The sequence below is a fragment of the Oncorhynchus masou genome, chromosome 10 (assembly GCF_036934945.1).
Source record: "Oncorhynchus masou masou isolate Uvic2021 chromosome 10, UVic_Omas_1.1, whole genome shotgun sequence".
NCBI classification, from domain to species: domain Eukaryota; kingdom Metazoa; phylum Chordata; class Actinopteri; order Salmoniformes; family Salmonidae; genus Oncorhynchus; species Oncorhynchus masou.
The window spans coordinates 13,805,276-13,831,496 of NC_088221.1; the positions used below are offsets into that span (position 1 = coordinate 13,805,276).

At 40.8% G+C, this 26,221-nt stretch overlaps 1 protein-coding gene across 7 annotated transcripts in view; it reads right to left on the minus strand.

The window, feature by feature from the left end:
• The window catches only part of LOC135547177 (RNA-binding motif, single-stranded-interacting protein 1-like), a 70,158-nt gene that overhangs the window by 42,398 nt on the left and 1,539 nt on the right, over nt 1-26,221 (minus strand). For 3 of the 7 annotated variants that reach the window (XM_064975934.1, XM_064975929.1, XM_064975930.1), the window contains exon 2: nt 7,154-7,332. In XM_064975934.1, the coding sequence (XP_064832006.1) occupies nt 7,154-7,332 (179 nt within the window). Of the gene's footprint in view, nt 1-7,153; nt 7,333-15,590; nt 15,956-23,200; nt 23,326-26,221 lie in introns of those variants that run through there. The other 4 variants (XM_064975931.1, XM_064975935.1, XM_064975932.1 and 1 more) reach the window with 4 other exon arrangements.

Sequence of the window (26,221 nt, forward strand, 5' to 3'; positions counted from 1 at the left end):
ATCAGATCAAGCCTGAACTGTGCAATATAGTAGGGAGTTGTAGTTTCCAGCAGGCCAATATTCTACATAGTTGAACACAGAAAACGTGGTAATTAACCTGTTGATGCTCTGGGGGCGCTATTTCATTTTTGGATAAAAAACGTTCCCGTTTTAAACAAGATATTTTGTCACAAAAAGATGCTCGACTATGCATATAATTGATAGCTTTCGAAAGAAAACACTCTGACGTGTCCAGAACTACCAAGATATTTTCTGTGCGTGCCCTAGAACGTGAGCTTCAGGCAAAACCAAGATGAGACGGCATCCAGGAAATGAGCAGGATTTTTGAGGCTCTGTTTTCCATTGTCTCCTTATATGGCTGTGAATGCGAGAGGAATGAGCCTGCCCTTTCTGTCGTTTCCCCAAGGTGTCTGCAGCATTGTGACGTATTTGTAGGCAGATCATTGGAAGATTGACCATAAGAGACCACATTTACCAGGTGTCCGCCCGGTGTCCTGCGCGAAATTGGTGCGCAAAAGGCAGCTGCCAGTATTTTTCCATGGGATACAGAGAGGAAAGCAAGCTTCCACGAACTGCATATCAATGAAGAGATATGTGAAAAAACACCTTGAGGATTGATTCCAAACAACGTTTGCCATGTTTCGGTCGATATTATGTAGTTACTTCGGAAAAAGTTTTACGTTGTAGGTGACTGAATTTTCGGTTCGTTTCGGTAGCCAGACGCAATGTAGAAAACGGAACGATTTCTCCTACACACAGACGCTTTCAGGAAAAACTGCGCATTTGGTATGTAACTGAGAGTCTCCTCATTGAAAACATCAGAAGCTCTTCAAAGGTAAATGATTTTATTTATTTGGTTATCTGGTTTTTGTGAAAATGTTGCGTGCTAAATGCTACTCAAAATGCTATGCTAGCTTTGCATACTCTTACACAAATTAGTCAATTTCTATGGTTCAAAAGCATATTTTGAAAATCTGAGATGACAGTGTTGTTAAGAAAAGGCTAAGCTTGAGAGCAGACGCATTATTTTCATTTTATTTGCGATTTTCAGAAATCGTTAACGTTGCGTTATGCTAATGAGCCTGAGGCTTTAGTCACGATCCCGGATCCGGGATGGGGAGTTCCAAGAGGTTTAACTACAATGACCATAATCCATTGCGTGCCTACTCTCCGGTCTGTGTGTTTCTTTTTTACATATGCTACATGAGGTTAGTGTGGGACAGACACCGAAAGAGAAAAGAGAGAAGAATGTGAAATCGAGAGGGATAGAGAGCAGTTGCTTCGCAAGGTATCTCTACCTGAAAATACACAGTGATGGAAAAAGTACTCAATTGTCATACTTGAGTAAAAGTAAAGATACCTTAATAGAAAATGACTCAAGTAAAAGTGAAAGTCACCTAGTAAAATACTACTTGAGTAAAAGTCTACAAGTATTTGGTTTAAAATATACTTAAATATCAAAAGTAAATGGAATAGCTCAAATGTACATAAGTATCAAAAGTTAAAGTAAAAGTATAAACCATTTAAAAATTCCTTATACTGTATTAAGAAAACCAGATGGCACAACTTTACTTTTTAAATGTATTTTGGAGGATAGCCAGGGTCACACTAACACTCAGACATAATTTACAAATAAAGCATTTGTGTTTAGTGAGTCTGCCAGATCAGAGGTAGTAGGGATGACCATGGATGTTCTCTTGATAAGTGTGTGAAATGTACCATTTCCTGTCAAAATGTAACGAGTACTTTTGGGTGCCAGGAAAAATGTATGGAGTAAAAAGTACATAATTTTCTTTAGCAATGTAGTAAAGTAAAAGTAGTCAAAAATATAAATAGTAAAGTACAGATAGGCCAAAAAACTACTTAAGTAGTACTTTAAAGTATTTTTACCTAAGTACTTTACACCACTGAAAATACAGGATCTAAGTAATTTATAGTTGGTATTCAGCTGTCATAAAAGTATGCCTTATTTACTTTGAAGAACTACTAAAATAGTGATTTTGTCAGTCAGCTCTACAGAGATGAGATGATGACTTGGAATTAAATAATAAAGTCAGCAATTAAAACCAATGTAATATACACAACAACTGAAATATTTAATAAAGTGATAAGCAGTAATGGGCAGTCACTGCCATCATGGGACTTGTATTAATTGTTTTATTCCGTGTTAGGAGTATTCAACCCACATTATGCATAGGTGCACTTCATGTAAAAAATAAAATAAATTATTGAAATAAAAAAACGTGATTATTTTTTAATAATCTAACCGAAACCGATCTGACCTCAAAAAAGCTTTAATCGCTCAGCACTAGTGCTTTGTTAGTCTCTGCGGGCCGGAGTGACCTTACCCTGTGTTCTACTGGGTAAAGAGCCCTGAGGATGAAGGGTTTCCACTAATTGACTCCAAACTAATCAATTACAGGAATCACCACAGCGTCAACGGCAAACCCCCTCACCCTAGAGCAGCTCACGATGAAGGGACAAAGAAATCGAAAGCTTGAAAGAAAGAGGTTTTGAAAAAAATTAAAAGCTTCCTGATCTGGCCCACCGTGGGGTGACTGAGAGGACACAGTTTAACTCTCCACAAAAAAAACAATGGATTAGCATCGAAAGTGTATGAAACCAGCACAGTCGTTAAGGGTAAGACAACTTCTGAAGCTGCGTGTATGTGTGCGCGTGCGTGTGTATATGTGTGTGCGTGCCTGCGTTACAGTGAGCTCAGAAAGGATTCACATCGCTTGGTTTTTCCAAAATGTTGTTGTGTTACAGCCTGAATTTAAAAATGGATTCAATTTAGATTTTTTTGTCACTGGCCTACACACAATAAGCCATAGTGTCAAAGTGGAATGATGTTTTTTCAAAATGTTAACAAATGAAAAGCTGAAATGCCTTGAGTCAATAAGTATTCAACCCCTTTGTTATGGCAAGCCTAAATAAGTTCAGGGGTAGAAATGTCCGTAATAAGTCACATAATAAGTTGCACGGACTCACTCTGTGCGCAATAATAGTGTTTAACATGATTTTTGAATGACTGCCTCATCTCTGTACCCCACACATACAAATTATCTGTAAGGTCCCTCAGTCGAGCAGTACATTTCAACCACAAAGACCAGGGAGGTTTTCCAATTCCTGAGTGGACTAGTTACAATTTTGACTTAAATCTACTTGAAAATACTGTATATAGCAAGCCCTGAAAATGGTTGTCTAGCAATGATCAATAACCAATTTGACAGAGCTTAAAGTATTTTGAAAAGAATAATGGGCAAATGTTCCACAATCCAAATCACACTTTTGGCGAAGTAGGCTGTGATTCAATGCTACATTAACAGGCACCGCATCGATTACATGCAACGCAGGACAAGCTAGATAAACTAGTAATATCATCAACCATGTCTAGTTAACGAGTGATTATGTTAAATCAAATCAAATTTTATTTGTCACATACACATGGTTAGCAGATGTTAATGTGAGTGTAGCGAAATGCTTGTGCTTCTAGTTCTGACAATGCAGTAATAAGATCAGTTTAATGCTAGCTAGCAACTTACCTTGGCTCCTTGCTGCACTTGCATAACAGGTAGTCAGCCTGCCATGCAGTTTCCTCGTTGAGTGCAATGTAATCGGCCATAATCGGTGTTCAAACATGCCGATTACCGATTGTTATGAAAACTTGAACTCGGCCCTAATTAATTGGCAATTCCGATTAATCGGTCGACCTCTAGTGTATTGTGTGTAGATGGGTGAGAAAAATAATATATTTAATCCATTTTGAATTCAGTCTGTAACACAACAAAATGTGGAATAAGTCAAGTGGTATGAAGACTTTCTGAAGGCACTGTAAAACACAGCTTCCAGGAAAATGTGTTTTTTAACCTTAGCCATTAGACTCCCCCCCGTTCCATTAGCTTTCACTAACCATCTATCACAGTGCTGCTTGGTGCTGTCAGACAGAGAGAGCTGCTTGAATCAGGTAGAAAGCCGTCGCTGAGAGAGAGACAGCAGCAGCTAGGAGAACAATGCACTCCCATTCCACCTGCCTTTCATCTCCTGCCTTTTTATCCCATTACGTTGGTTAAAAAGTCTCTGGTTACTATTCGCTGCATGCTTATTGATTCCTGGGGACACCGCTAAGGGATACTCTTCTGTCTGCTCTGAAAATAGCAAGATTGAGTTATGGCCTGAAAGAACAGCCTGAAGGAACAGCCTCGTCTTGCTACCTACAAGAACGGATTATACCCTGTCCTTCTTGAGTCCTCAACCGTTGCCTCAGCATTTTAAACAGAGGTTTAATTGGGATTTTATTTTGAGATATTTTGGGATTGTGTGGTGGATCAGCTCAGGTCAGAGACACAATTATGAGAGAAAGATGGGAATCGTCAGAAAAACACAGGGACCCATTCCAACCTCTTTAGATTGTCCGACAACTATCTAGCTTGCATTACCCCTGACCTACTGACTGAGTAGCCTGGTGGTCCAGTCTGTGCGTTAGCCAACTTCTGTTTGTGTCCATTCATGGTAATGCCAAACAGACTGGCTTCTGCAATCTCAACGTTAACATGCGTTCCCATTTCAAGTGTGGGGTTGCTGACTGGTTGTTGAACACAACGTTCTTCATGTGACTTTCTTAAGAATTGATTTTGGGAGAGCGTGGCTGAACTGTTGCCAGTATTTAGTCTTGCTATTCAATGAAAAGCAGCGTTGATATAACGTTGATTAGAGTGAGTTGATATGCTGAGAACATTTCAGTCAGGGGAAGGATTAAGCTAAACACAACTAAAGGTGAAAGAGGGCGAACCCCTTGACTCTGAATCTCTAAGCTGAGCTCTAATCCCAAATCTTAAATGGCAACAGCCAGCGGCTGCTCTCTGCCAAACCATCAACAGTGCAAGAGATGGTCGGGATATGACTTATCTTATGTACATGATGTTATCAGTATGAATCTAACTGCCTTTCACTGTGCACACAATAAAGACCTGCATCGGGTCGAATACCCACGATTCCCTGCGGGTGACACGAAAAAAAAAACAGCTGGCGGGTGGAATGAAAACATTATTTCAACCAGAGGGTTGGCTCGCGGTTCAGAACAATTATATTTTGCAGGCCGGAAACATTTTAAATCAAGATAAAACAGACATAGTAGGCTAGGCTATAGGCCTAGGATTCCAGCCAGCCATGCACGCAGTGGAACAGTGAACTGTCCATTATTTGCATGGTGCTGAAACATTCCTAATTTGTTTATGTGCAGAGCTAATATCCCCCCCCCCCACACGCGTGACTACATTACTTTCCCTGGTTAGCCTAGTTCATGCAAAAATGGCTAACATAGATTAACTGTGGAAATAAAAAGTAAAGTTATAGTGGTGGAATACACCATCGTGCAAACAGGTGCTGCGCGAGTGAAATCCCAGATTTGGAAATATTTTGGAGTCATTGAGGACAAAGAGGTCAACAACCCGGTTGATGGATACAGAGCCTGCAGAAAGTGCAAGCGTGCATTTGTTTAAGGTAATTCAGTTCATTATTATGTTAATTCAGGCTTTAGTTCATTTAGACCATATGCAGGCCATATAAAGTTGGTAAACGTTTGAGCAGGCTACAGCCTACTAAATAAATGCATGCTATTTCTGAAGCCTATAGCCTATTTGAGTCTGGGAATTATTTCAATTAAACTATTTGATTATCTAAACAATATTGAACGTAAAGGTCTTGTTTTATTAAGTCGGTTATAGACTTTCATTAGGCAAGAAGGCTAAGTGGAAGGCTCTTCTTCAAAGCGATGTGAATTGTCAATGTGCCGCTTTTGCATTGTGAAAATAAGAGGATATTAATGAATGCCATAGTTTCCCTTCATCCAAATGTTGAATAGATATGCAGACAAATGAATGAATGCAGAGAAGGGGTATAGCTTAATAGCCTTAGTCGGGCCTACTCTGGAGTCATAAAAACAGTTCAATAAATAGATGTTATTTGTCAGGTCACGGATTGGCTCCCAGAACAACTATGTGGTGGGTCGGGTTGCAGAGAAAAATCTGTCTTGACGTTGGGTGGGGCTTGGAATTGATGTGGCCGGCGCGGGGTGGGTGCGGCTCCAAAAAAACAGACCCGTGCAGGACTCTAACATACAATACCTGTTTGCTTTCTCCATTCAATCAATTCCCTCTTCTTCCCCATTTAGTCATTTTTTGTTTTAATGAAAAGTTAACAAAGAGATGGTGCTGGAGGTAGCTAAATCGCAGCTATCGCTCTGTATCTCTCTTCCTAAACACGGGATAGAGGATCTATGCCAACCGTTCAGGAGATCGAGGGGTTGAATGTGCCGCAAAGTCAACATCGTATTGTGGAGGTGGGGGAGGGGAAAGCGGGGGGTCTGGGAAAAGAAAATTAGATTTCAAAGTCACCTCGGTGGTCCTTTTCCACAGGCGTGAGGTACACAATAACAATGTGGCTGTGGACGAGAGCGGGCCGAGATTGCCCCTTTATCCCCTGCATTAACTATATGAACTACCCACTGTATCGCTTCAGATGCTATCAGCTGCTAAAGCTCTCTGGGTTTGCCCTTGTAGTCTTCCAATATCATTTTTCATTTTAAATTCAGATGTAATGCCCCTGTCAGCTCTCCCCCTGCAGTGTTGGCCATCATCCTCTCAAATATCTCTGTCCCTTCCCCCTAGCTCACAGCTCTCCCCCTCTCCATCTCTCTCCGTGGTCAAGTGATCTGACCTGTCCCAGTTAGCCATGGTTCTACTTAAAACAAGGCAGTGAAAATAAGCTTTATTACCAGTGCGTCATCTAACCTTTTTGGTATCTACTGAATGCACAGTGAGATGGTCCACTGGCAACTGAGGTCATATTCGTCATCTAGTAATGTGACGTCACCAAACATATCCCGATATGGATGCCTTTACAGGAGATTCTCAATATACGTTTCTGAGTACAAATTAGATTCAAATAAATGAGTCTTGCAGAGATCCGACAAACAATAACATATTATGAAGCCTTCGGAATTACATTGAACAGGCTGTTCTTACTACTATCTCAAGTCAAATAAGTAACTGTTGCTTTGAATTCTACCACAGTCATGGTGGTGGTGACCACAGCCGACAAGTCAAAAAAACAATCAATAGTTGTAATCATAAGAGGAAGGAAGTGTACTCACGGCTGGCAGAGCTTGACCAGATCGTGGTCGGTGGTTGCTGGGGGAAGGCCTCGGATGTACAGGTTGGTTTTACTGAGCTGCTCCCAGCCTGCAGTGCTGGAGCTACTGCTGTTGTTGGTGCTGCTGTTGGTGCTGGGGATGGGTGGAGCCATGGGGTGTGAGGAAAGGGCTGCAGGTGGCTGCCGAAGGGGGAAACACACAGAATGGTGTCAGTCCAAGACAAAACGACATGTCGGTGAGAAGTGCAAACATACTGGTTGTTCCCTGCTCAACAAAAGGGAGAACGAGAGAGAGAGACAGACACAGAGACAGAGACTACTGAAACGGACATTGTCTTGCCACGTGGGCGCGCGGTCACGTGGGCATTTCATGTGCGCAAATAAATACGTGTCCAATATTGATTGACGTCTAGCAGAGCTACTGAATGCCAGTGAGTAATCATGAAACGATACACGTTTGCATTTCATTAGTGGGTGCAGAAAAACGTGCTTGGATTTTACTCCAACCCTTAGCGCAGCTTTGTCTACGAATCTTGTCTCCTCCGTGAGTTACTCAGAGAGATTCTTGATCTGACTCCCGCTGTAACCATAACAGTATTTTAGTGCGCTGGCCCAGAAAGCCATCGGTCTTCACTACAAGCATATCGTTGTGGCCCAGCTAAATCTTCTACATTGGTGCATGCTACAAATGAACTGTCCTGCTACTTCATAATTTAGCACTATCGAATGGGTGCCCCATGTGAGGATTAATATTGAACAGAGCAGTGATACATATCTGCTGAGCAATCTCCATCAGGAGTCGGGAAGTCAGCACAAACTGGGTACCGAGGGGCGTGCAGATCTGCTATGATACTGACGTGACAGTGGAAGGTTGTGCGTGAATTAGAGAGCCCTTCCCGCCAATCCCCTGGTGACTGGCTGACTTCCCGACTGGACACGCCAACAACTACATTTCCAGCATAGCCTTCTTTACCATCACGCTGCCACCCCTACACTTACACACAGGCTTAATTGCATTAGGTTCCAGTTGGAGAGGCATGGTGGAGAATGTAACTCCACCTCAACACCAGTTCTTTTGAACACTGAGGATCAGCGTGTTTGGAACAATGATATGCCACCTGATTTCTGATTTCTGAATACAAAAAAAAAGATATACCCTTTTCAATCGATTGTAAAGAGATGAGTTCTGTAATGTGCATGGAAAATGTGTAGACCAGTTCTTCAAACATTGAATTTCAGATATATTTGGTCTCATTCAGGGGCTTCATTCCAGCTAAACCGAGTGTATGGGTAAGGTCATTTACTGCATTTCTACACACAAAAAAAACTCAATTTGGAGAACAGCATTGACTCCAGCCATTATCACCATGTTGCTGTAGCTTCATTCACATCAGTCAATAGGGGACTTAACATTCTACAAACACATGCCATACAATAATTAGCTGCCATGTCAAGTCGAACAGCAGTTTCCTAGCCAAAGCCATCCACTACAGCCATCTTTACCTCTGCAATCGGTTGAGGAAAAGACTTGCTGTTCCCTGCAGCTGGGTCAATGCACTCTCCACAGAAAGGAAGAGGCAAAGTGAGAGGTTTAACGAGACAAAATCTGTCGAAAATAAGCTGAATGTGTTTCTATGGGCTTATTTTGGACCTAAACTTGTCGCCTGTCTTCCTGCCTTTGGAGCCATGATCACCTCGTCATTATTATACAGGCTCCCGAGTAGTGCAGTGGTCTAAGGCACTGCATCTCTGTGCAAGAGGTGTCACTACAGTCCCTGGTTTGAATCCAGACTAAATCATATCCGGCAGTGATTGGGAGTCCCATAGGGTGGCGAACAATTGGCCCAGCGTCATCTGGGTTTGGTGGTCATTATAAATAATAATTTGTTCTTAACTGACTTGCCTAGTTAAACAAAAATACAGATCTCTACTCTCCATAAAGCAAGTCAACCATATAAACAGCCTTCCTCGGTGTCCACATGGTCCTAAAGTCAGCTGACTACTACCGCTAAACTTCATTTGACATTTAATCAGGATTGGAATGATTTTAGTAGTCTATTTTAAATTGGTGGTGTTGAGCTAGGATATGGTGACTGCCCTACCCAATTGACGCCCCTGATCTCATTCAATGAACATCTGTAAATCATATGGGCCGTATCAAGAGTACCTCCACATCTCAGAGGAGAGCCCTCGTGTGATTGAGCAATAAGCCAGTATAGCATGCTTCCTGTTTGTAGGGCCACAGATGTTTGGATCTGAAAAGCTCGCCCTCTTTCTAAGACTGTTCTGTGAGTCTGACACTGTTTATCACCCCTCCCCCTCCGAGGAATCACAAGAGAGGAAGCTGATGGAATCCCAAGCAATACGTGGTGACAGAATTGAGCAATCGTCAACCTGGACTCGGCCCAAGCAAGAGATCTTCTTCTTCTCCGGTCTACATGCCTTTACTACGGAAACCAACTTGACCTGCTGTTGGATTCATTCATTATTTTCCTTCCTGTCACAAACAGCTCTTTGCCAGGGAATTTTTATGTATGCTGTGAACGTAACTCCTCAAATGAAATGACCTTTTCACAAAGGCTTCTGCAATGACTCTGCAGTTATCTCTGAGGACTGTCCTCAAGAAATTCACTCTAACGGGACTGTTGGCGTTTGAAGGATCCCTTGAGATTTCCCCTGTGTTTTCCCTCTATATGGTGGGAGGACAGATTAAGACATTAATCACCATGCAGTGCATGCTTGAGGTCATACTATGTTGGCTAGGGGTTTTGAGGAAAGATAGCATGAGAATGGTTCAGTAAGATACAATCTATCTAACATCATATCTGACAGAGTAGCTAGACACTGTTTCCAACATCGAGACAAAGAATGCAACTAACATAAATGCAACTTTCTTATCCCAATCTGCCCAAATAACCCTGGCCTTTGTCACTATAAAAAAATAACATAATATAAACACAATATGTAAAGTGTTGGTCCCATGTTTCATGATCCCAGAAATGTTCCATACGCACAAAAAGCTTATTTCTCTGAAATGTTGTGCACAAATTTGTTAACATCCCTGTTTGTGAGCGTTTCTTCTTTGCCAAGAGAATCCATCCACCTGACAGGTGTGACATATCAAGAATCTGATTAAACTGCATGATCAGTACACAGGTACACCTTGTGCTGTGGGGCAATAAAAGGCCACTCTAAAATGTGCATTTTTGTCACACAACACAATGCTACAGATGTCTCAAGTTCTGAGTGAGCATGCAATTGGCATGCTAAATGCAGGAATGATTGTCCACCAGAGATGTTGCCAGATAATTTAACGCACAATCCCTCCATCAGTTCTCAGACTGTCTGGAATAGGCTGAGAGAGGCTGGATTGAGGGCTTGTAGGCCTGTTGTAAGGCAGGACCTCACCAGACATCACCGGCTACAACGTCGCCTATGGGCACAAACCCACTGTCACTGGACCAGACAGGACTGGCAAAAAGTGCTCTTCACTGACGAGTCATGGTTTTGTCTCACCAGGGGTGATGGTCGGATTTGCGTTTATCGTCGAAGGAATGAGCGTTACACTGAGGCCTGTATTCTGGAGCGGGATCGATTTGGAGGTGGAGGGTCCATCACGGTCTGGAGCGGTGTGTCACAGCATCATCGGACTGAGCTTGTTGTCATGTTGTCATTGCAGGCAATCTCAACGCTGTGCGTTACAAGGAGGACATCCTCCTCCCTCATGTGGTACCCTTCCTGCAGGCTCATCCTGACATGACCCTCCAGCATGACAATGTTACCAGCCATACTGCTCGTTCTGTGCGTGATTTCCTGCAAGACAGGAATGTCAGTATTCTGCCATGGCCAGTGAAAAGCCCGGATCTCAATCCCAATGAGCACGTCTGGGACCTGTTGGATCGGAGGGTGAGAGCTAGGACTATTCCCCCCCAGAAATGTCTGGGGACTTGCAGGTGCCTTGGAAGAGTGGGGTAACATCTCACAGTAAGAACTGGCAAATCTGGTGCAGTCCATGAGAAGGAGATGCACTGCAGTACTTAATGCAGCTGGTGGCAACACCAGATACTGACTGTTACTTTTGATTTTGACCCCCCTTTGTTCAGGGACACATTATTCGATTTCTGTTAGTCACATGTCTGGGGAACTTGTTCAGTTTATATCTCAGTTGTTAAAAATTGTTAGTTTCATACAAATATTTACACGTCAAGTTTGCTGAAAATAAACGCAGTTGACAGCGAGAGGACGTTTATTTTTTTGCTGAGTTTAAATGCATATTTGCAATTACTAGGGAAATATATAAGACGTACAATACCAGTCAAAAGTTTGGACACACCAACTCATTCAAGGGTTTTCTTGATTTTTACTATTTTCTACATTGTAGAATAATAGTGAAGACATTCAACTATGAAATAACACATATGGAATCATGTAGTAACCAAAACAGTGTTAAACAAATCAAAATATATTTGAGATTCTTCAAAGTAGCCACCCTTTGCCTTGATGACAGCTTTGCACACTCTTGGCATTCTCTCAACAATCTTCACCTGGAATGCTTTTCCAACAGTCTTGAAGGAGTTCCCACATATTCAGTTGTTGGCTGCTTTTCCTTTACTCTGCGGTCAAACTCATCACAAACCATCTCAATTAGGTTGAGCTTGGGTGATTGTGGAGGCCAGGTCATCTGATGCAGCATTCCATCACTCTCTATCTTGGTCAAATAGCCCTTAATAACACTTAACCAGCATGGCTACCACAGCATTCTGCAGCAATACGCCATCCCATCTGGTTTGTGCTTAGTGGGACTATCATTTGTTTTTCAAAAGGACAATGACTCAACACACCTCCAGGCTGTGTTGAGTCATTGTCCTTTTGAAAAACAAATGATAGTCCCACTAAGCACAAACCAGATGGGATGGCGTATTGCTGCAGAATGCTGTGGTAGCCATGCTGGTTAAGTGTGCCTTGAATTCTAAATAAATGACTGACAGTATCTCCAGCAATGGACCCCCAACCCATCACACCTCCTCCTCCATGCTTCAGGGTGGGAACCACACATGCGGAGATCATCAGTTCATCTACTCTGCGTTTCACAAAGACACGGTGGTTGGAACAAAAAATCTCAAATTTGGACTCATCAGACCAAAGGACAGATTTCCACCGGTCTAATGTCCATTGCTCGTGTTTCTTGGCCCAAGCCAGTCACTTCTTCTTATTGGTTTCCTATAGTAGTGGTTTCTTTGCAGCAATTGACCATGAAGCCTTATTCACGCAGTCTCCTCTGAACAGTTGATGTTGAGATGTGTCTGTTACTTGAACTCTGTGATGTTTCATAGGGTTCAAGTAACAGACACATCTCAACATCAACTGTTCAGAGGAGACTGCGTGAATAAGGCTTCATGGTCATTTATTTGGGCTGCAATTTCTGAGGCTGGTAACTCTAATGAACTTATCCTCTGCAGCAAAGGTAACTCTGGGTCTTCCATTCTTGTGGCTGTCCTCATGAGAGCCAGTTTCATCATAGCGCTTGATGGTTGCTGCGACTGCACAATTTTCCGGATTGACTGACCTTCATGTCTTAAAGTAATGATGGACTGTTGTTTCTCTTTGCTTAATTGAGCTGTTCTTGCCATAATATCGACTTGGGCTTTTACAAAATAGGGCTATCGTCTGCATACCACCCCTACATTGTCACAACACAACTGATTGGCTCAAACACATTAAGAAGGAAAGAAATACCACAAATGAACTTTTAACAAGGCACACCTGTTAATTGCAATGCATTCCAGGTGACTTCCTCGTGAAGCTGGTTGAGAGAATGCCAAGAGTGTGCAAAGCTGTCAAGGCAAAGGGTGGCTACTTTGAATAATCTCAAATATAAAATATATTTGGATTTGTTTAACACTTTTTTGGTTACTACATGATCCCATACGCGTTATTTTATAGTTGTGATGTCTTCACTATTATTCTACAATGTGAAAAATAGTTTAAAAAAAAATAAGAAAAACCCTGGCATGACTAGGTGTGTCCAAACCTTTGACTGGTACTGTATAAGTTGGAAATATGGCTCTCTCATGGTGAAACCCAACAATCCAGTATGTATTCCATGTTTATCCTGCACTCTCTGGATGTTTGGGTTTCAGGCATAAATCTCATGTTGGGATCTATAGGGAACAGCAATTTTCACATTCTTCCGTTCACAGCATTTCACTACCCATGCATCCATGTGATTAATCATTCAGCAACACGTCTCATTTTGTGGACAACAATGTTACAATACTAATGCGTTAAAAAAAAGATTACATTGAAAGTCTAGACACGAAGGTGACATTGACCAATCTCCTATTGAGTTGGCATCATAACTCAATAGACAGTCAGCCTAAAAGACATGAGAAAAAGGAGAAAAAAAGGTCAATGCTAACATCTCTTCTCATCATTGACACTAACAGTAGAACCTGATTGAGAATCATTCTATGCATTTAAAATAAAATAAAATGTCCCAAAAATACCATGTATTCAGGTAGCATGCAAGAGGAAGGATCACATGTAATCTCCAGGCTATCTGTCAAAGAGTGCCACATCCAGACAGGTCACTTCGCTTTACAAAACAGTCAACTCTTTCATGTGTTTTCTGTCAACTGTGAAGGTCCCTCAATCACAGTCACCTTTTGAACCCATAACAGATGCATCTGCTAGAGAGGGCGTGTGATACTGAAAAGCCTTTGCATTGAGAGCATTTGGGTATAGGTTGAGAGCCATGTTGATATTTCTCATAATAGTCAATGATGATGTTGTTGGATATTCGTGCTTTATGAACATTTCTAACACGTATTTATCATGTATGTCATTTATAGCAATATAATGTCTTCAAGGGTCTGCTTTAACTTCCTATACATGACTTTCATTCTGTTGTAATATTGAAGAGAGAGAGAGAGAACATTTACTGTCTGTTATACTGGAGCTCATGAAATAATCATCTGATATCATCATCAGGCTCCCAACTAGGAAGTGTGCCACCAGCTCAAGCTATTTGTGAACAAAGACAATCTTTGAGGAGAATGCCAGCAGTGCTCTTGGTTTCTCAGTCCAGGCTAAATCCACACACCCAAGGAGAGAAACTCCCTTTTCCGCAGGACTGAAAGCCAGTTTGTTTTTATACATCCGCCTGCCGATTGAGCACCAGGAGTCTGAGGGAGTGTGATGGGGAGAGCCCAGTGTCTTATCAGCATGCTCCAGACCAGCAGAGCCCGTCATATCCGAGCTGGAAATACACTAGGCTTCCAGTAACACAGGCCTCGCCCTCACAGAACTATCCAAGCCCTCAGCTAAAACTAGCCTCTTATTATGACAGCAGACTTGAATAATCCTGAATATGAATAAGTCTTCAACACCATCAACAGTTTCATGTCAAAAATGTTCATCCATATCTAAATTGGGAGAATTGGACGTATAATTGAATTACATTCCGCCGCTTTGCATACATTTTTACATGTGAAACAGCAACCTACAGAGGCACATCATATGTTCAAAGCTCTCATTCAATTATCACAAGGTCATACCCAATACATTTCTCCATGACCTCAATGTTATCTGGATGGTTTATTACATTGTTATCGTTTAAAAAAAATATGGGATATAAGGTGGTTTATATAGAATCCTTACAGCCTAGCGGTTCAGAGTATTGGGCCAGTAACCAAAAGGTTGCCGGTTCAAATCCTGGGTGAACTAAGTGAAACATCTGCCAGTGTGCCCATGAGCAAGGCACTTGACCCTAATTGCTCCTGTAAGTCGCTCTCGATAAGAGCGTTTGCTAAATGGCTAAAATGTAAATATAAAGTGGCCGAATATCAACATTGGTAAGGCACTTCTACTGAACTAGTTCTACATTTGAACACACAGTGGTGAGGACAAGCTCTTGAATCTCCAAAGATTTCAGAATGTCTCTTGAGAATGCCTTCACTTCTCTAACATATCAAATTAAATGAATTTGATAACATAAACTATACATATAAACCATCAACTAAATTAATTGTTGATTAAAATCCAGGTCAAAGAAAAGGTTGATGAGTAGCTAGATTGAATGCACTGTTAAAGGGCTAAATACACTGACATCAGGACCAACTATGGATATTCTAACAAAATCATTGAAATAAAAACAGCAGCAATAGCCTACTAGTTTACTGAAAGAATACAACGAGAATACAGCAGTTTCAGAGTAACCCACTAATACCATATGAGTAGAAATATGTTTTAAAATGCCTAGTGAAATTCTGTCGACGAATTCAAACTAAACTTTCTGTTCCTTAATTCTCTCTGAGAATAGGCTATTTGTCCCCATAGGCTGATCAAAAAATACATGTTTGGCGACTTCAATGAGTCAGCTTGATGATGAGGATGAATGCCTATTATATACATTTTGTATAATCAAATAGGCTATTTACCTGCTTACGATACGGAGTCCTCAATGGGTTGCAAGAATTCGCAAAAATCATTATCGTTTTCCAAAGACCCAAGATCGATTGTTTTACTAATTTATTTAAAACTATTTGTATCAAATGGCTGTTTAGGTGAAGTTGTAAATTTGACTAGCTACATAGATGTGTTTGTAAAAAAAAATCGTCTCTTTGCTATACTAAAGCAAAGACTACTAGGCTTACTATAGGCTACTGTAGGCCTATATGGTATACTGTATTTGACATATAGTATCATATACTACCATAAAATATAGCGATGTCAACGTATGCGCGAATTAGTCCGAACTTCGATTTCCCAACCCAGTTTCTGGAGTTCATTGATTTGCATTGAGTCCCCCGCATAACGCTCCTCATTAGTTACCACAGCCACAAAGTCATAAACCCCGCCCATTTCTACAATTTATCTTTTTAAAATGTGATTTTAAACCTAACCTCAATCCACACCTTAACCACACTGCGAACCTTATGCCTAAAATGCGTATGCTTAAAACCAAATAGCGCATTTTTTATTTAATGTTTCCTTGTCTTTACGATAGAGCCATACTTTGTGGCTGTGGTAACTAGTGGAAACCCTGCAGAACAGACGCTGCCTGGTGGAAGAAACCATTCCTCTATACGGTATAGGGATGATGACTTCACTGGATAACATGAAAACAACACTATATCATATTTTTTTCTGCAATTTTCAGGAATATAATCTACTACAATACAGCCTATGGAAGGTGTAAGTACCATTAGCTGGTATAATTGAATAATAGGTCTATACAAGAGACAATGTTACAATGTTTTTTTCCCCCTTTCGCTACTCTTCGTCTAGTCTGGAATGCATACCAAACATTCCACAGGGTTAGCTATCGGAGTTCATTGGGACGTCCCTACCCTAAACTCTAACCTTAAATTAACCCTATCCGTATCCTTATCCTAACCTTAACCATTACCTAACCTTAACCCTAACAATTTTCAACTTCAATGGGGTATGGACGTCCCAAGGATCCCTGATAGCAAGGACCACACAGTGCGGCCAGTAGATAGTTAAAGTAGCAGGACGATATTTTGACCGATGCAGGACCCATATGTTATTACAATTTTAATTTGCAGGCCACACCATAGTACATTAAACTAACATGATTGAATTGATATGTAGATAAACAACACTGAAACAAAAAGGCAATTGAGGGTTAAATCCATAGGACATTTATAACACAATAATAATACACATTAACGCCTCAAAATAAATATTAATCAGATTGGTGAAAGTAGACAAAAAGAGCAAACACATATAAAAAATACACCTGGGAAAATGAAATTGAAAATATATATAACCAATTGGAAATGTTTTCAATTTTCACAGTTCTAATCCAGTAATCGTTACACAGTATAGGGATGCAACGGATGTGGAGTAAATGTGCAAAGAGACTGCACGCAACAGTAAGGATCGAGCCACTCTTCAGCAGAGATCCGAAATTGTAAGTGAAGGGGTGACCCAGGTTTTTAATATAGCAAAACATACACTCAGAGGCAGCACTAGGCTATAAATCGAAACCCATTCACCTGCCAGTCTCAGTCTCTGATTGGAAAACCAACAGTGGTGGTGAAGACAGAATGTGAATTCCTGCTGACCTTCAGTGGTTGTTGCCTTTGTGGTTACATTTTTGACCTATTTCTTGTTCCGCCATGCTCTTTCTTTTCACCTAGCGTGTTGTCATCCTTTACAGATTTCACTCTGCTTCTCCAAGCTGCATTTCCTGTCTTTAAGTAAATATACTGGTCATCATAGCATCAGCAACTCTCAATGTAATTCCATGGGGGGGGGGGGGGTAGAGTGGTAGTTATTTACCCACTAGGCACAGTGTCAGAGCTCACCCTCATCATGCATTTTCTGTCAGGGGCTTTGAACCAACTGCTAATAAGATTATGCAACATCTGGTCTTTTGACCACTGCAAACAGAGCAATGTCAAAATTGGTCTAAAACCAAATCAGCCAAAAAAAAAAAAAAAAGCCAATCCCAGTAAAATGTTTCCTTTTGGTTTCAGCATGGGCTCACTTTAAACCAGAACAATAGAGGTGATTTACTAAAAGCTCCAACGAATCTTTCCTTCCTGTTTTTTCCTAGTTGCATTTTTTGAGGTTGTCAAATGGTTTCCTAAAATGTTTTCCTAAAAGACACTACAGATATAGTCATAAATAGAGAGCATATTGGGAGGCCATTTCAGCCACCATTAGATGCAAATAGGTCACAGTTAAAGGGAACAGAAAGACCTGAATCAGCACTCTGTGGAGGTCACTGAGTGAAAGGGGACCAGGGTGGGGAGCGTGATAGTCAGTGGAACTATCCCTTTATATAGGAGTCAAAAGTACCTATGTAAACCTGTCAAAAGTTTGGACACACTATTTTCTACATTGTAGGATAATAGTGAAGACATCAAAACTATGAAATAACACATATGGAATCATGTAGTAAACAAAAAGGTGTAAAACAAATCACCCTTTGCCTTGACAGCTTTGTAGAATCTTGGCATTCTCTTTACAAGCTTCATGAGGAATGCTTTTCCAACAGTCTTGAAGGAGTTCCCACATATGCTGAGCACTTGTTGGCTGCTTTTCCTTCACTCTGCGGTCCAACTCATCCCAAACCATCTCAATTTGGTTGAGGTCGGGTGATATTGGAGGACAAGTCATCTTAGTCAAATATCTCTTACACATCCTTGAGGTGTGTTGGGTCATTGTCCTGTTGAAAAACAAATGATAGTCCCACTAAGCGCAAACCAGATGGGATGGTGTATCGGTGCAGAATGCTGTGGTAGCCATGCTGGTTAAGTGTGCCTTGAATTCTAATTAAATCACAGACCACGTCACCAGAAAAGTATCCCCACACCATCACACCTCCTCCATGCTTCACAGTGAGAACCACACATGTCGAGTTAATCTGTTCACCTACTCTGCGTCTCATAAAGACAAGGCGGTTGGAACCAAAAATCTGAAATTTGGACTCATCAGATTAAATGACAGATTTCCACCGGTAAGCCTCTTCTTCTTATTGTTGTCTTTTAGTAATGGTTTCTTTGCAGCAATTCGACAATGAAGGCCTGATTCACAGTCTCCTCTGAACAATTGATGTTGATATGTGTCTGTTACTTGAACTCTGTGAAGTATTTATTTGGGCCGCAATCTGAAGTTAGCTCTAATTAACTTATCCTCTGCAGCAGAGGTAACTCTGGGTCTTCCATTCCTGTGGCGGTCCTCATGAGAGCCAGTTTCATCATAGCGCTTCATGGTTTTTGCAACTGCGCTTGAAGGAACTTTAAAAGTCCTTGAAATTTTCCAGATTGACTGACCTTCATGTCTTAAAGTAATGATGGACTGTCGTTTCTCTTTGCTTATTTGAGCTGTTCTTGCCATAATATGGACATGGTCTTGTACCAAATATGGCTATCTTTGTCACAACACAACTGATTGGCTCAAACACATTAAGAAGGAAAGAAATTCCACCAATTAAATTTTAACAAGGCACACCTGTTAATTGAAATGCATTACAGGTGACTACCTTGTGAAGCTGGTTGATAGAATGCCAAGAGTGTGCAAAGCTGTCATCAAGGCAAAAGGTGGCTACTTTGAAGAATCTCAAATATAAAATATATTTGGATTTGTTTAACACTCTTTTGGTTACTATATGATTCCATATGTGTTATTTCATAGTTGTGATATCTTCACTATGATTCTACAATGTAGAAAAGAGTAAAACATCTATTAAAACCCTGGCATTAGTAAGTGTGTCCAAACTTTTGACTGGTACTGTATGTCTACTGCAGTAGCGGTCGCTGACGTTTTAAGATTATTGAGGACACATTTTTTTATGAGCAATGCCTTATTTCTATTACAGCATATTGGATGACTGTCATTCATAATCCATTCACCAAGTTTAACATTGACAGGTTTAGGCTACTACATGATACTATAATGTTCTCTATATATGAGGTTGAAATTCATCCCAAAGGTGTTCGATGGGATTGAGGTCAGGGCTCTGTGCAGGCCAGTCAAGTTCTTCCACACCGAACTCGACAAACCATTTCTGTATAGACCTCACTTTGTGCCCCGGGGCATTGTCATGCTGAAACAGGAAAGGGCCTTCCCCAAACTGTTGCCACAAAGTTGGAAGCACAGAATAATCTAGAATGTCATTGTATGCCTTAGAGTTAAGATTTCCCTTCACTGAAACTAAGGGGCCTAGCTCGAACCATGAAAAACAGACCCAGACCATTTTTTCTCCTCCGCCAAACTTTACAGTTGGCACAATGCATTCAGTCAGGTACAGTTGAAGTTGGAAGTTTACATACACTTAGGTTGGAGTCATTAAAACTTGTTTTTCAACCACTCCACAAATTTCTTGTTAACAAACTATAGTTTTTGGCAAGTTGGTTACGGCATCTACTTGTGCATGACACAGGTAATCTTTCCAACAATTGTTTACAGACAGATTACCTGTGGGTGTATTTCAAGGCCTACCTTCAAACTCAGTGCCTCATTGCTTGACATCATGGGAAAATCAAAAGAAATCAGCCAAGACCTCAGAATTTTTTTTGTAGACCTCCACAAGTCTGGTTCATCCTTGGGAGCAATTTCCAAATGCCTGAAGGTACCACGTTCATCTGTACAAACAATAGTATGCAAGTATAAACACCATGGGACCATGCAGCTGTCATACCGCTCAGGAAGGAGACACGTTCTGTCTCCTAGAGATGAACGTACGTTGGTGTGAAAAGTGCAAATCAATCCCAGAACAACAGCAAAGGACCTTGTGAAGATGCTGGAGGAAACAGGTACAAAAGTATCTACATCCACAGTAAAAATGAGTCCTATATCGACATAACCTGCAAGACCGCTCAGCAAGGAAGAAGCCACTGCTCCAAAACCACCATAAAAAAGCCAGACTACGGTTTACAACTGCACATGGGGACAAAGATCCTACTTTTTGTAGAAATGTCCTCTGGTCTGATGAAACAAAAATAGAACTGTTTGGCCATAATGACCATTGTTATGTTTGGAGGAAAAAGGGAGAGGTTTGCAAGCCGAAGTTAACTATCCCAACCGTGAAGCAAGGGGGTGGCAGCATCATGTTGTGGGGGTGCTTTGCTGCAGTAGGGACTGATGCACTTTACAAAATTGATGGCATCATGAGGTTGGAAAATTATGTGGATATATTGAAGCAACATCTCAAGACATCAGTTAAAGCTTGGTTGCAAATGGGTCTTCCAAATGGACAATGACCCCAAGCATACTTCCAAAGTTGTGGCAAAATGGCTTAAGCACAACAAAGTCAAGGTATTGGAGTGGCAATCACAAAGCCCTGACCTCAATCCTATAGACAACGTGCAGAACTGAAAAAGTGTGTGCGAGCAAGGAGGCCTACAAACCTGACTAGGTAACACCAGCTCTGTCAGGAGGAATGGGCCAAAATTCACCCAACTTATTGTGGGAAGCTTGTGGAAGGCTACCCAAAATGTTTGACCCAAGTTAAACAATTTAAAGGCAATGCTACCAAATACTAAGTGAGTGTAGGTAAACTTCTGACCCACTCGGAATGTGATGAAAGAAATAAAAGCTGAAATAAATCATTCTCTCTACTATCATTCTGACATTTCACATTCTTAAAATACAGTGGTGATACTAACTGGCCCAAGACAGGGAATTTTTACTAAGATTAAATGTCAGGAATTGTGAAAAACTGAGTTTAAATGTATTTGGCTATGGTGTATGCAAACTTCTTCAACTGACTTCAACTGTAGCGTTCACCTGGCATCCATCAAACCCAGATTTGTTCATCAGACTGCCAGATGGTGAAGCGTGATTCCTCACTCCAGAGAACACATTTCCAGTGCTCCTGAGTCCACGAGACACCACTCCACCCGACGACACCACTCCACCCGGCGCTTGGCATTGCGCTTAGGCTTGTGTGCGGCTGCTTGGCCATGGAAACCCATTTCATGAAGCTCCCGACGAACAGTTCTTGTGCTGATGTTGCTTCAACAGGCAGTTTGGAACTCGGTAGTGAGTGTTGCAACCGATGACAGACAGATTTTTAAACGCTACGCGCTTCAGCACTCGGCGGTCCTGTTCTGTGAGCTTGTGTGGCCTACCACTTCGCGGCTGAGCCGTTGTTCCTCCTAGCCTTTTCCACTTTACAATAACAGCACTTGCTGTTGACCGGGGAAGCTCTAGCAGGGAAGAAATTCAACAAACTAATTTGTTGGAAAGGTGGACTCCTATGAAGGTGCCATGTTGAAAGTCACTGAGCTCTTCAGTAAGGCCATTCTACTGCCAATGTTTCTCTATGGAGATTTTATGACTTTGTGCTTGATTTTATACACCTGTCAGCAACGGGTGTGGCTGAAATAGCCAAATTAAAAAATTTGAAGTGGTGTCCACACTGTTTTGTATATACTGTATAGTGTATCATAACCACAGCTAGCTCACCATATTAGCTAAAGTAACATCATAGTCAACATAGCTAATATAACTAACGTGTTAGTAAACCTGCTACAATCATGCAGTACAGTGTAGTACACGGGTTAGCAGAGCGCTGTTGGGGCTACTATAGACCTTAATTGCAAAGCAGTGTTTTTCAATACATTATTTGGTGAGCTGAATATATTTTGTATAGTTTTATCTAAAAAGGAAAACCGTTGAAATGTTAAACTTTTTATTTTTATGAAATTCACTGAGGAAGATGGTCCTCTCCTTCCTCCTCTGAGAAGCCTCCACTGGTCTACAGCTTTCAAAGTTATTACATAAAACATATAGCCAACTGTAATTGTTATTTCTTGTGAATGCATTTATTTACCTGAAACTTAATTTATTATTTTCTTTAGGAATTGATACTGACAATGAAATAAAACTAAAGATTTGAGCTGCTGCTCTACGGACTCAAAGCAAGTCTTTCTGTTTTCATGAGGTATGACAAACATCTCACCTATGAGTGAACCTACAATCACAGAAAAGCCTGTGGTGAGATCTGATCTCACACGGCCACAAATCAGTTCTTTTAAGCATGCTGTTTTGACATGATACAGCTGTCTCTGCTGAATCGACAGAACAAACAAATGATCAGGAAGCAGGCCCCTCCCACGCAGTGCATACCTTTCAATTTCGTTCTGGCTCTATGCCAGATCAAACCCTACAGACACCAGGGCTCTTACACAGAATCTAGCAGCTTGACTAATAGATGACAACTATACACACCATTACAGTGTACATGCACATTTATAGGAACGGTATACATTAGCCTGCAACACCCTTTGATGGTAAGGAAATCAGCTACTTCGTCAGTTAAAAGGAATCAGGCACTCACAGCACATAGAACCATAAGACTGCCCTCCGTTTTTCTCGAGCCTAAGAGCAGCTATAAGGTTTAACACAACAATACTTCCTCTGAAAGGCTCACATCTCTCTCCCATCCATTTCCTTCCTCTCGTTTAGCTCGCTCAGAATGAGATCCAGCAACAGAACCCTGAAATTCAAGTGGAGGAAAGAGAGTCCCAGCAGTACCAGGAAGTCTTTACAAACAGCTCTGTATATTTACCTTCCTGCCTGGATGGAAGGGGTGAGTTAGGGGGCCAAAGCCCCACTGAGGCAGCGACAGAATCATTTTCGTCGACTCCCAGCGCGTTAGGGTGGAAACAAGTAAACCACAAAGACAAACGTGTGTGTGTGTGTGTCACACACAGGAAGACAAACGATAAAGGCATGGGGGTGGGGTAGGAAAGCTCAACCTAAAGTTCTCATTATCCAAGATTGAGAGTAGATGAATGGAAAGCCTTTCCATACTTCCAAATTCATCAAATTAAAATAATAATATGATAAGTCAGTTAGGAAATCTCACACAAAACATTATCAAAGTATTACATACGATTAGTCTTAAAGGAGACTCTGCAGTCCATCAGGTGTATCAAATTGCAGAGACAATTCAATAAAAGCTTTTTAGAGTGGATGCTACACTCATGATAATGTTCGTCTTGTAACACAAACTTTTACTTTAGAAAAACAGCACTAAAACTACACAAATTCCTCATAATAAAAATGTAAATCAGTCTTAGTTTTGCCAGAAGTCTGCTTTGCAGACAGTTTTTCAACAATAAACAGAGAGGAGCTTGGACAGGACAGAGTTAATATGCTGCACTGTAGATCCCCATGACAGACAAGACAGCACTCTGCCCATCTGTCTCCAGCACTCACTGGTCATGTGATGTCAGCACCAAAGGGATGTGATCATGTGGCAAGTGATCTATGTTTGACTTACAGCACAGGGGGATAGAATATCAAACACTGATGTTTTGCTGTCAACAGCACATTGCTCAATCAGAGAGCTTTGGCTTAATTGTTGGTCAGTTGAGAGGGGTTGTAATAGAACATTGCAAACTCATTTGTCACGTTTTTTCTATGCGTTCATGGTGAAAGACACATTCATATTTGAAGAATGTTTGTAAGAATTCTAAGGACGTTTCATCGAGTGGCCAAAACTTAGCAATGACTTAATGTAGAGCATGCAATTTATTCCAAATGGGGAAAAATAGATATTTTCATGTCATACTATCGTGGCCACAAAATAGACCTTTGTTATTTATTGTTTTACTTTGAAAGCAACTAGTGAACATTGACTAACCCACATTCATTATCTGATATTCAGTTGATTATAAGCAGAAATAATTCATATCTGTATTGCTAGAAAATACATGATTGACATGCACTCATTTTCAATAATCTTTCCTATTCCCTGTTTTTCATAATCAATTTCCCCTTTCATGAATTATTTATCGATGAAATAGCCTGATACGAGATGTTTATTGCTTTTCCTCATAAATAAGACATGTTCTCATGAAAAAAGATAATAAGGGCCTTGATGAGAAGTGAAAATGTAAGTTTGTTAAACCCTGACTACGCTCTGCCTCCATAATAATTGTCTTTGCAAAGTAAAAATCAACAACATAGATTGCAATATTCCTGCTACATTACGATTGATATTATAACCGTTGTTGCTTTATTTAGTTGCATACTCATTTACATTATTTACACGAGAATCAATGAATAAGACATGATTACCTTTATGGCCCACGTGTCACCATTGAAACCTTTCTAACCCTGATGGGACTTTTCAATGTATTCTCTCTTTTTATGAGAGCCTCTTGGCAGAGAGAGACTCAACAGCAGGGTGGGTTTTTACTGTGCACTAGGTAGGCCATCATTTTGCTCATGTCAAAAATCGTTAAGAATGAGAATCATAGGAGCACAATGGGTGCTCTTTCAGCCCTACGCCAACATAAAGAGCAGCACCTCTGTGCTGTTCAATTGTATACATTCCGCTGCCAGGCAACTCTCCAAACTTTATTGTAAACATTGTATAGGGCTTTTTCAGGCTCAGCATAATGCCATTGTTCACAAGTCTCTGTATGTAATGTCCGATGGCAGTTAATGTGTTCACTTTTCCTTGATTAAAGGCTTGTGTTGACAACAAATAAGATTGATTTTTATTTATTTCAGGACTGGAAGCTGTGAGGATTTGAACCGTGATTAAACTTGTAAAAGCTTATTTATGTCAATGTAAACACCTTTTCAGCAGTCAGAACCATTGGTTGTTTCAACTGCAAATTTGTGACCCCCTAGTCTAGCTGTTCAATCCAATACTGGATCACTCACATAGATAAATGTCACTTGCACTGACACCAGTGTTCAAGTACTCGGTTATTAACTTAAAAGCAGCCTGTTCTGCGCCACTTGAATTCCTCAATCACAGTACGGTAGCTGGTCTCCTGCCGAGACAGAAAGTTGCATCAAAAACATGCTACAATTTTCTGTGCTTTGTCAATGCTTTTCATTCCTGTGACAGTATCTCATAACAAATTGACAGTAAACAAGAACCCGAACAATGAATAATGCAATATTTATGCACTGACTGAATGTGATTACAGCTCTTCTATACAAAATTAATATCACAAAAAAAAGACCATAGAATATCACTAAGTGTTAAATGCTTCAAACATCAGATACACACCTAAATAGATGGCGTGTTTACAGCCATGGAGAGTAATCGTTGCCAGGCCCCCGCAATAAGACAATAACAGAGTCATTTCATTTGGATCCCAGCAAAGAGGCCAGCAGGACACAGCAGGACAGTGATAATGTAAATCACCATGTCAGTTATCCACAAAGCAGGGCCCTGTTTGAAGTGGACAAGCCATTTCTGTATTAAGGCCACCCCACACATATCTGGTGTGTCATAAAACAAAGTGAATGGGGCCACAACCCTTTCCATGCGGAAATCAAATGAATGGCCCTATTCTTGAATCAAATTCAAAGAATGAGTCTTTAGTCAATGGAAGAATGGGATTAGAAGGAACAAACACTGAGGAATATTGCACATCGGTAGGAAGATGAGTTAAGGAAGCATTTTATGACTAAATGACCAGCAGCTGTGAATGCAGGTGATATGTTGACTAACTTTGGCAAATAAGCTAATATTTTCTCTTCAGATGATATATTCAAAGAAAAGAGAAACCCGTAACCTGCTCTTGCTAGTATCACTTATTTTTACTTCAAATTATTTGCA